This window comes from Rattus norvegicus, chromosome 1 (assembly GCF_021556685.1).
Source record: "Rattus norvegicus strain SHRSP/BbbUtx chromosome 1, alternate assembly SHRSP_T2T, whole genome shotgun sequence".
Lineage (NCBI taxonomy): Eukaryota > Metazoa > Chordata > Mammalia > Rodentia > Muridae > Rattus > Rattus norvegicus.
The window spans coordinates 210,557,556-210,569,223 of record NC_141534.1 but is presented as its reverse complement, the minus strand read 5'-3'; the positions used below and the strand labels follow the sequence as shown (position 1 = coordinate 210,569,223).

The 11,668-nt window shown below is 52.1% G+C and overlaps 1 protein-coding gene across 2 annotated transcripts; it reads right to left on the bottom strand.

The window, feature by feature from the left end:
- Window positions 1-401: 401 nt before the first annotated feature.
- Window positions 402-8,178, bottom strand: Mrpl23 (mitochondrial ribosomal protein L23). Of its 2 annotated transcripts, none has more exons than XM_087586900.1 (5): window positions 7,792-8,178; window positions 5,663-5,785; window positions 4,619-4,701; window positions 3,744-3,817; window positions 402-632 (listed from the first exon to the last, which is right to left on the bottom strand). In XM_087586900.1, exons 1-5 carry the CDS (start codon window positions 7,863-7,865, stop codon window positions 489-491), a joined length of 498 nt encoding a protein of 165 aa, XP_087443026.1. In that variant the 5' UTR covers window positions 7,866-8,178; the 3' UTR covers window positions 402-488.
- Window positions 8,179-11,668: the final 3,490 nt, after the last annotated feature.

Sequence of the window (11,668 nt, the reverse complement as noted above, 5' to 3'; positions counted from 1 at the left end):
ATCACCCACAGCCTCTGGTCGTGGTGGCCTGGCTATCTCCCTGCAATGACAGAGTCCCCAGAGCCTGCAGATTTGCCCTTCCCGTCCTTCCTGCCATTGTATCACACACACTAAAACCTGTCTGGACAGGCAATTCCCTCCCAGCCTGTCCCCCAACCCTGAATGAGAACTGCAACCTGGGACTGTTTTCCTGGGGCTCACTTGTTTGTCTAGCAGTGGGCCTCTGCTCCCACAGAACCACCCTGGGATGTCCTATCAAGTACAGATGTTCACACTGCTGTCTCTGTACCCCAGAAAGCTCACCCACAAGAAGGGTGAACTTCTACCCACTGTCAGGGCTCCTGTACCTTGTGTCAGGGACCCAGAGGTATATGCACTACAAAAGGCAAAGTGTCCAACAGTTTCTTTCTCCACAAAGAATTTTTATTTGGGCTTGTCAGAACCACTGTGCTCACTAGGGTCTGTGGCCCAGAACCTGCTGTCAGAGGTCATAGGCCAAACCAGGAAGGGATACCAGGGCACCGTGGGTCGCTGCTTTGCCTCTGCTGGGGTAGCTCCTCTTCCAGAGGGTCTGGAGAAGTGGGTTCCTTTTCTGGGAAAAGATCTGGGAAAGTGAAGGTCTGCCCGTGGGCCTGGGGAGAGAAATAGGGGCTTAATTGAGAGGCTAGCCTTCCAATCACACTCAGGACTCACTGCTGGGCTGCTAATGATCCTGGACCCTGGATGACAGACAACAGGAAGATGAGCTGCCATGTCTCTAGGCAGGGTTCCTGCTGGGAAAACAAACACCTTGCCGCCCAGCCCTTCAACCTTTATCTATCACCAACAGGCTATAACCAGGACAATGGCCCTTTTCAAGGACATTGTCTCTTTACGGGGGTCTGTACCAACCCAGGGCTCGTTAAATGCAGTCCAGCAAAGGCCCATTCACCAGGCGGCTGCCGGTGGAACTGGGGGCAGGAACTAGGAGCAGAAAAACAGGACACAAATGACGTCTGGTGCCATGCTAAAAACTTTTTCCATCCAAAATATCTAAAGGCCTTCAGCCACATTAAAGGCCGCCCTCCTCTAGGCTCCAAACTTGGCAAATAAAATGCACACAACGTACACAGAAACCTACATACGCAGCAGTCTATAAATCAAGCCTGGCTTTGCAAATTAACTGCTTTTACGTCTTTCATTAGAAGTTCAGTGTGTCAGTACGGCTGAGCCCCAGCCTGAGGCCCCAAGCACATGGGCCAGAAACAGTGAAGGCCCTGGGAAGGAGAAGGAAGCCATTTCTGCAAGGCTCTAGAGGCTCACTTAGGCTGCTGCTAACATCTCCAAGATAAGAGGTTAGGGGTAGAAAGAGCCAACCTTGAGGCAGAGGCCCCTCCTGCCATCCCCTCTTGTCTCAGAGGTGGACAGATACGGAATTCTGGATCTGAGACCTTAGTAAGTTCTGTCAGAGATGTGCACCTTGGGGCTGGGCAGGTAGCTTAGTTGGTAGTTTTGCCTAGCACCCATGAGGCCCAGGATTTGAGCTCCACTACTACCTAAAACTTGGTGCTGTTCAAGCCTGTGTCCTAGCACAGGGGAGGGAGGAGGAGGCACAAGGATCAAAAATTGAAAGTCATCCTTGGTTACACAAGGAGCTCAAAGATAGCCAGTGCTACTGGGGACGGTGTTTCAAAGGTAAAATGGGGGAGGCAGAAGTCCCTAAGCAGAGCCGACTGCCCATCCAGAATTGACTGCTAGCTTTGATGGCAAAACAACAGCTTAAGGTCCAGAGATAAAGTTCCAGAGATAAAGACAGATGCAAGGGGCTAGGGGGGGATTTCGAAAGAGCAGATGTGAGGGACCTGCATCACCATCTATGGGTACCAGTATGAAGACTTATCTCTAAGAGATAATTGCTTCATACTTTTGAAAAAATGTAGCCACCCACCCTCTAAGGAGGGAGAGCCGGTTTTGAGGGGCCCAAGGCAGGAAAGGAAAAAAGGCCAGGGGAAAAGTGGAGAAGCCAGTCCTGACTCCAGTAATCCTAGGGGCCCCACGGGCCATTGTTGGGCTGGACTGTGCCTGCCTGTAGCATTTACTCTGGAGCCGAGGGCTCATGGCCTGTGTGCACCACTCAGTCAAACGCCACCCTGTGTAAACATGGTCAATGCTCTTTTTGTTGTGTGGGGACTGAGAGCTTGCTAGGGCTCCCTCCCCACCAGACCAAAAAGATGTTTATCAGGTTCTCAGAAGAAAAATGTGGTCGCCCACCACGTGGGACCCGCCTTTCCCCTTCTACACTCACAATGAGCTGCCTCTCTCTCCCTCCCTCTCTCTCTCTCCTCTCCTCTTCTCTCTCTCTCTCTCTCTCTCTCTCTGGTTGCCCCTTCCTGAACCTCACAATGCAGTTACCAGAAGCCCCCCACCCATAAAAGACAAACGAAAAAGACAAAGACAGCCTTTGCAGATACCAGGAAGCCCCAAACACTAACCATTACTAGGCTGGAGCCGAGAAGGGGGCGCATTACAAAGTTTAATTCTGGTCGAGAAGTCTTGCCTAGTGTGGACATGACGGGGGGCCCCTCCATTTATCACGGTTTCACAGAGAAAGGTGGACATGCCTGGTGGCAGCTGCAGCTGCCAGATCTGAGAACTACTGAGTCCAGCTTTCATGAGTGTTGTGGGGATGAGGAGGGGAATGTAGGGGCTCAGATGTCTCAAAAGCTACTTGTAACCATAGCTGTCTCTGAAGTGACTTGTGGCAAATGCCAGCATATGGATGTGGCCCCACAGGCCCTGACAGAGACAGATGGGTGGATTCAACGTCCAACACACAAACACACACAGCCTTCCGAGGGCCCAGGCCGTCCTTTCCCACCTGCATGGGCTGATTTTATGCACAGCAAATATTAGCCCCCCGTTTAGAACAACTGTAGCTCTTTTTTCTAGCAGAGCTGCCTCCCTCACAGGGTCTTTGAACAAACAGCCACGCAGCCCGGGGCGGGTGGGAGGAGCCCATTCTCAATTGCATGACTGCCATCTAGTGGTCTGCTGTGGAGGCTGGGGCTCCCTGGAGGGCTGTTTACACAGAAACTGGAGAAATTGGAGGAAGCCCCCCTGTGGGGTTTGAGCGGTGGGGGGTTAGTTAATGGACCCTGCCAGTGGAGTCTTCCCTGCAACATTCCCAGAGGTCAAAAGGGATTCTGTCCGGAGACTGAGACCAAAGGGCACTTGTGGTTTAAAATTTGGTCTCAACGACAGTGGGTCCAGGGCAGAGGCTCTGAGAGAAAGTTTGAAAATGTGCCTCTTTCTGGGCAAGTCTGTATCTTGTGAATAAAGACCCAGGCTAGTAGTCCGCTCCCAGCACCCCAGGCAAGGATGTGATGAAGGGGATTTGGCGCCTAGGATCACTATCATGGCTAACAGAAGATTGTGAAGGGCCCATATACCCCAGGGACTTCAACCTTTTCACCGCAATGGGCTCCCAGGGGAATAGACAATCTGCACCAGACCAGGTACCCTCACTGGGCTGTGGCTTTTCACATTCACACTGTAATTTTTTTGTTTTCTCCAAACACAGGTAACCAAGGCGTGGGCTTGTAGCACAAAATAAGGAATGGGTCTACTGAGGTCTACATAAGTGCTCTACGGAGGTGCACTAGGACCTGGGCTCCTCCTGCCCCAGGTCTGGGTCCTGGTGAGGTAGAATGCATTGCACAAACAGCCCCAGGACACAGCTGATGACAGTGAGCCGTCTCACTCACCAGCTGCACGTAGGCCACTTTGTAGTCCGGTTTCTTGATCCTCACATTCTTATGGTCCCTCCTCCTGTTGGAGCCTGTAAGGGGACAGCAGACCAGACCCTGCCTTAACTTCAGCCCCCCCCCCCCCCAGTCAGCCTCCAAATCTAGGAACCATTTTCTAGTAAGGCACAGTATATCAAACAGGAGTTTCAAATGGCAGGCTGAACACCAGAGAAGGGTCTCAGGCAGACATCCCAGTAGAGCTGCTAAAACCAATTTCTCTGATTAAGTGAAAATGGTCTTTGAGCCAGCTGGTGGGGACATAAACCTTTAATACCAGTACTCAGGGGCAGAGGCAGGCAGATCTCTGAGTTTGAGGGCAGTCTGGTCTACAGACTGAGTTCCAGGACAGCCAGGGTTACACAGAAAAACTCTGTCACCGGAAACCAAAACAATGGCCAAAAAAAAAAAGTTTTTTGAAAACTGAAATGACAACAGAAGACTTAAAAAGAACAAAAGGGATTTCTTTGCTCTCTGGTGAAATGTTGATTCTCTAGGAAGGGCATTTCTAGGAGGGTAGCACCAATCTGCCACTGATGGGTGGGCTATGTTAGGATCTACTACAGGAGGAGACTGTGGAGGCCCACTAGAGACCAGCCCAGGGTAAGAAAGTGGTTCAAAGGAACAGGGGACATTTCAGGGTCACAGCTAAAAGTGCTGAGAACCTTCAATGAGCTACAAGAGGCTGGGCACAGACTTCCACCAAGGGGTCCCTATGACTCTGGCAAATCACTCAAGCCCCTCAGGCCTTTGTTTCTCCTCATGGAGAGTCTGAGGACAACATGAAGTAGGCAAGGGCTATATCCTGGTGGCAAGCCACCAACACAGGTACCCACCATGCTGTACCCGTGTGCGCACAGCAGCCACAGGAACGTTGTAAATCTGCTCAAGGTAATTTCGAAGGTCCACCCTGGTCATCCTGGATGAGACAGAAAGAAAACAAGTCTTAGCTAAGCCTAGATAAAAAGACAGATATCTCACCCAAGGATAAGGGTGAAAGTCCAAGAAGCAGCTGTGGCCAGGTGAGGCCGGCGCCAGTGCTGTCCTTTCCAGATAAAAAGATAAGTTAGAGCAATGAGGGTCTCATTCCATCAGAACTGTTTACTTGGTTGGTCTTCTCCACCTGTATCCTTGGTCATCACCTGGAGCCGGCTGGGCTCACCCTGATAAAATGTAAGATATCAGGCCTGTAGTCAGGCCTGGGCTCCTACCTGTAACTAAAGACTTGCCCCTGGGGGTCTATGAGTCACTTGCTGCCACAGCGGCCTCTTTGGTGGACAAAGCCCATGGTGGCTTTCAGCACAACCCTGGCGCCATAAGTTTCTGTGTATGTCTGTAAAGTCAAAGAGACCCTAACCCAGCTTCTACAGGGATCTGCTCCTGCCCCCCACCCCAACTCCCACCCTCTGTCCCAGATGAGCTGGTCCCTGAGGATTTTAAGAGTCAGAGAAGCACGGGCAGATGAGGTTGCACTGCACCTTCCTTAAAAGGGGGTACACTGAAGTGAGCAGCTCGAGGTGAGGAACTCGGAGCTAACACACTAGAAGCTCTGCAAATCTCAGCATGCTCCAACCCAGCCTCCGGGGACTCCTTTCCTGGGAAAAGGATGGAGGCAAGAATTCAACAAATCTCAGGCTTTCTGCTAAGCTTTCCCCAGGTGGAGGGCGAGCCAGGAAGCCAGCCAAGAGCACGCTTACTCTTTGGCTGCCTGAAGCTCTGCAAACACCAGGCCCCTCCACCATCCGCTGAGCAAGCAAAGTGGCCCCAGGTCTTTCCACCACAGGAAAAGCCTGGCCCTGGGAGCTGAGCTAAAAAACAGGACAGGGCCCACATCCTGGAGGTCACTCCCCAGCCCCTGAACTCCTCTGGGGCTTACTTACTCCATGGGGATCCGGAATTGCACTGTATCTTCAGGCTGTGCGGTACCAGGCCGCACCAACTGAATGAAGAAGTTAGTTCGAAACACACGGAGCTGAGGGCCGCCCAGCTGGTAGAGGGGGTACCTGCTCGGGAGAAATTAGGGGATTAGGATCACACAGACAGTGAGGTAGGCTCATGTGTCCTCTCACAGCAGGGGGGTCAAGGCAGGCTGGGACAGTTATACAGAGGACCTGTCCCTAATGCATGGTTTCATCTGTGCGGGAGCAAGCAGCTTTCCTAGTCCTTAGCCTCCCTTCTGGGGTTCCAGGGTCACTGACACTACAGCTCACCTATAGAAAGGGCAAAAAGGCAGCTAAAACAAAGAAACAAACAAAAACAGGAACTGAGGCTCATAGCTGTGGTAGCAGAACAATAGTCCCAGCTTGTGAAAATTTAAGAACAAGGAAGGGGGTACCTCATAAACAGGGCCGTGGTGGTACTCGGCTTGGAGATAACACCTCTTCCAAAGGCCTACTAATTCCTGCTTCTGGGTGTTTCCATGGCTAGCCCGAGTACTCTCCCACCCAGCATAGAAAAGCCCGTGCTCCTTGAGAGGGAGGAAAACAGGTTGGGAACTAGAGAACACAGTGTTTCCAACATGATGCTCCGAGCTGGCAACGCCTCACTCGAGTCCTAAAACTACCCAAACAAGCAAGAGTTGGGGGTAGCCACTGTTTCCCACCATGATCAGGCCTGTAGGCAAAGCAGAATCTCTGCCTGGTGGTCTTGCACACCTCCCTGCCCACCTGAGCAATCATGGAAGTGGAAGGGAGCAACTCAAGGTCTGTGGAGTTACTAAAAGTGCATAGTTCACGGTCCCCAGGTGGACGATGGGTACATGGGACCACCTAGGATCACACAGATAACCAGAGGTATGGCATGTAGGCCAGACCTGGGAGCACCCAGCCCTACGATAGACTGAGCTCCATGCTGATCTAGCTTTGGACAAGTATATTCTGGCTCTGTAAGCCCAGGGAACACGACACTGGAAGCACCAGGCTGAGAGCGCCAGGGGACTTTTAGGGCTGAGAAGTTTTAGGTACCTGGGTTTCAGATGACTCCCAAGGTAGCATGGTGGGAGCCTCAGAGGCAGGTCCCACTGCTAAATGTTTGCCAAACTCAACAGCTCAAGAGCCTACCTAATGACCAAATCCATACATTGTTGGCAGACCATCAGTCTAGAAACTGCCACCAGTGATCTGGCAGAGCCTCCGGAGAGGGCCTTAAGGTCTGTGCCTATAGGAACAGGCAGCCAAGTGGGCAGGAAAGAATAGGGCAGGTTCTGAAGGGGGATACGGAGCCTCTGATTTACACATCCAACTATGGTACCTAAGGGGCTTCACATTATCAGTAGGGCCCAATTGTGGCATAGCATGAAGACAAAATTGGGAAGACCTTCCTTAGGATAGAAAGGGGGAGCAATGTTCACTAAAACCCCAAGTCTTTTTGGGACTAGGACCTGAGGTCAGAAGCCCTGAGACCACACTGAAGTCGTGAACTATTGGCAAATTTCTCTTCTCCCTAGATTTGCCCTTGCCCACAAACTTTACCCACAAGACTGCCAGGCGCATCCCAAGCCTGGTAATTCCCCTTGGAAAACTTACAGCCTGGTCTTGGTCCTAGGACCCTCCCTGCTCTTCAGTCTTGCTGCTCTTCTGAGGTCTGGGCTTTTAGGGTTCCTTTAACTTCCTTTCTACTATTTCTTTCACAAGCACCCCAAACAGCATACCTCAAGTGGTACTCTTGGTTCTCTTCTCCTCCTGGGAGCCTGGCTCCCTACTGGTGGATGGTAACTCGTCCACCAGAAGCTCAGGTCTCATCCCTGGTATCACCCTGCCCTCACCTACCCATCACCCATTCACACATGGCTCCCACTGGCTCCCTGCAAAGCCAGGGGGTGATCACATAAGCTGAACTAGGCTGGCTCTGCCTCACACTGGCCTGGTTTTGAGGTCCCTGGTCTCTCCCAGCCAGAAAGAAACCACAAGGTTGCCCACCAAGCAATTCCACCAGTCCTCTCCCCATCTGTGAGCAGGGTCCCCCAAATTCCACTTCCATGAGAACCCTCAAAACCGTACTAATGCTCAACCTGGGGCCACCCAAGCAGTGGGTAACGTGTTTACTGAACACGTGTTTCCGGCTTAGAAAGTAGGAGGCCAGCATGGCTGGCCACGTGGAGACCAGTGAATGTAGCAACTTTTGGGGGCTTGGGCTAGGGGTCCTCGCAGGCACCGGCCAATCCCGGCTCAGCCCTGGCTGTCGGCCAAATCGGCCGTAGCCGCTGGCTGTGATTGACAGCCAGGACACTACGCCGCGGTGGCCCTGCTGCGTGGACCCCGGCGGGTTTCCTGCCGTGTGCGGGCCCCTCCGCTTCCGGCCCGGGCCCCGCACCCGCCCGACCTGGGCTAGGCAGCCCGCTTGGCCGGGCCACGACTTTACTCACAACACATTCCGCGCCATGGCAGCCGCACCTCCTGGTCAGGAAGGAGCGACGCTGGCCCCGCACAGCGCCCGCGCTGGCACAGCGCCCCCTCGCTTCCGGAGGCCGCGCTACCCTCTCCCTGCACCGCAGGGCCCCGCACCGTGGGTGTCCCGCAAACCCTACCCCACCCCCAACACGCACCCACAAAGCCCCACCCCCACCCGTGCACCGCAAGCTGCTTGCGCACCGCCCCCGACACAGTGCACCCCGCCTCTCAGCCTTACACTCATTGCACAGCCCCGCCCCTCACCCGGTCCCGCAAAAAGCCCGCGTGCACTCTGTACCGGTTTGCCCCACCCGGACTTGTACACTGAACAGAATCCTGCATACCACTTGGTGTATAGTCTACCTCCCTGCTCCTCAGCCTGTAAGCACCCTACACCCACATGCTTCCCCACCCACAAGGGCACCACATTTTGCCATGAGCAGTCCCGCATCTCTGCACTGCTGGCTGGTGGATTCTACTACTGTCCTATTTCCCCACCCCAACAATGCACGACCCCACCAATCACAGTCATACACCCTGTACCCCAAATCTACTCTGTGAATCTAGTCTGTTCCCTTGTTGTAGGTGGCCCAGCAGTACCTTGGTTCCCACTCCCCTTTTTCTGGATTGGACCAAACCACACCATAAGACTCACCAAGGCCTGGCCGGCTAGTCCCCACCCTGTGTTCTACAACCTATCCTTCCTCTAGACTCTGCCAGCTCTTTGTCCCCTTTCCCACCAAAGCACATCAGACGCTACACCCAGGCCCCATCCCATGTAGGACCCTATCCCCCTCAACAATCCAGTCACAGCCTGGCCAACAATCCCTTGGGCAGCAGAGATGGGGAAGGGTGGGGTGGACTGGACCTCCTGTCTGAGGTCTAAAGCCCCTCTCCCAACCAGACTGGGTTGTTTTCCCTCCCAGGCAGGACTCCCAGGACCCCCTCCTTTCTCCTTGCCTCCCTTTCTTGGCTGCCCAGCCACAGTTGCAGCCCAGCAGCCCTGCATACTCCCTGTCCCAGGAGCCCCTGGCCACACCTCCTTCAAGAGGCCACTAACCTCCCAAGGCCTCTCTGCTCACAAGTCCTCAGCCCTGCAGGTCAGACACCGACTAGCTTGGCCCTAACTGAGGGACCCCTGTCTGTAGTCTTGTCCTGACTCGGTGGTATTGCAGCTCTCTCCTCCTTCCTCCCATGCTCCCCATAGATTCTCTATGCTGCTTTCCAGCTCCCTCGGTTCTTGTAGGTTTCTGTCTGTACCCGGTGACAACACAGTTGTCTTTGGGGGCTCAGGGAAGGAGACATGGGTGGAGATATCAGGCACATTAGAAGAGCCCATAGTGGTGGCTCTGAGAGAAGCATCTGGAGTGACACATTTAATGAGAAAAATGACCATTGGGGTCACCTAGGATGAAGGAATTAAAGCACAGATTCCTGCCCACATCTAAGCCTCCTGGGTTGTGATGCAAACTGAGTGTGGTCATGGCCCAGTAGCAGATGATATTAGTCTCTCCTGAATCCTGAGGCCCCTTTCTCTATCTCTCCAGATCAGACTTCCTGGGTTTTCTCCCACTTCCTCCCTCACTCGTTGCTCAGTCTGACTGGACTGCCACAGCCCGGTACACTACACCTCCTCCAAGAGGTCAGTGGCTAAAAGAGGGGACGTGAAGACCAGAGAAATACAGAGTTGTCCTTTCCTTACTAAGGACTGGTGTTAGCCATATTTAAGATGGGCTCAAGGTCATAAAACAAAGCTACCATGCCTGCTAGGGAAGAGACTTAGTAGACCATGTGGGTCTGGGAGATTAAATTTAGATTCAACAGGCTTGGAAGCAAGCACCTTTACCCAAACTGAGCTGACTTGCTGACCAGCTCTAAAATTAGGTGGTTCTGAGACTCCCCCATGTGAAGGAAGCATTCAAGTGTGAAGTGACCTTAAATGTGACATATAGCACATATAACTCTGGGAGAAAAAGACTCCCTAGAAGTCAGGAGTACGAAGAAGGTGCTGAGCAGGGAGATGCCACATGGCCCTGGGAGCTGGGGTCCTAATGGCCTGGAAAAGAAAGGGAGAAGGAAAGGGTCCCTTATGGGAGATAAGGAACTGATCTTAGGACACATTGTAAAAGGGGACGGTATTGCCACTTCAACTACCTACCTCAAGCCTGTCCCATCAGGGTTCCTCAATTCCCTTCTGGATGAAAGTTTCTGGATGAATGTCAGGTGACTTTGGGACTTCAAGATGGACAGTGTAGGGACTTTGGGACTTCAGGCTAAGGATACACCTGGTCCTCCCAACACGAACACAGGAGTCCCATTCTGGCTCCTCTGTAGTAGTTGTGTCCCCTGAGCAAGCCGCATCTCCACCCCGTGATAACCACATATTATGGAGGGCAGCTGTAATCCCAGCACTTGGGAGGTGGAGGAAAGGACGATCAGAAGTCTGAGGCCATCCTTAGCTATGTGGTGAGTTAGAAAGCTAGCCTGAACTATGAGAAACCCAGACACACATGCATGCACACACACACACTCGCACAACACACCTCTTTTCCAATTTGTGGTTAGCCTTTTAGTTTGAAGGTGACCTTCATATAATGACAGGCCATATTTACAGAGGGCATTTGGGTTGGCGTTAACACACATTGCCATCTGAGATGCCAGCAAAGCATCCTATGGCTCTGTGGGCCTCCCCACCCCTCCACGTGCCTCTGATCTCCAGCCAATGTTTTGCATTTGGGATGTTTGCTGCCTTCGTTTTGTTTTTGTTTGTCTATTTTGTTGTTCTTGTTGTTTTTCCTTCAAGACAGGGTTTCTCTGTGTAACCTTAGCCATCCTGGAATTCACTCTGTAGGCAAGTCTTGTCTTGAATTCAGAAACCTGCCTGCTTCTGCCTCCTGAGTGCTGGGATTGAAGGTATGAGCCACCACTGGCAATTTGCTTTCTAATCTTGGACCTAACAAATCTCATGCTATGCAGAAATTCTCTCTCTTGGTCCCCAGCTTGGCTTCTCAGCCTCCCTGTAGTTATCACTGGAAGAACCAAATTAGAAATAGTAATAATAATAGTAATAGTAATAATAATGATGATGATGATGATGATAATAATAATAAATTCCAGCTTGTCAGTTTGTTCTAGAGAATATGCTTTTAGTGCTGTGACCAATAACCCTCTGAATGACCCAAACCACAAAGACTTTCTCTTGTGTTCTGTGTTCCTATTACTTGTTTGTCAATAGATTTTACATGCTGTATAGGGTACGAGCTCTGTTATTCTTTTATTTCTTTTTCTTTTTCCTTTTTTTTTTAATTTAAGCATTCAGTTGTCCTAGACAAGTTTCTTTAAAAGGCCGTTTTTCACTCAGTTGCCTTTGCACCTTGTGTCAAGACTTGGTGACAGCTCAGTGGGTACAGCGCTTGCTGACTCCCTGAATTGGATTCCCAGAACTCACGCGGAGAGAGCCAACTCCCAAGGGTTGGCCTCTGACCTCCACATAAGCAC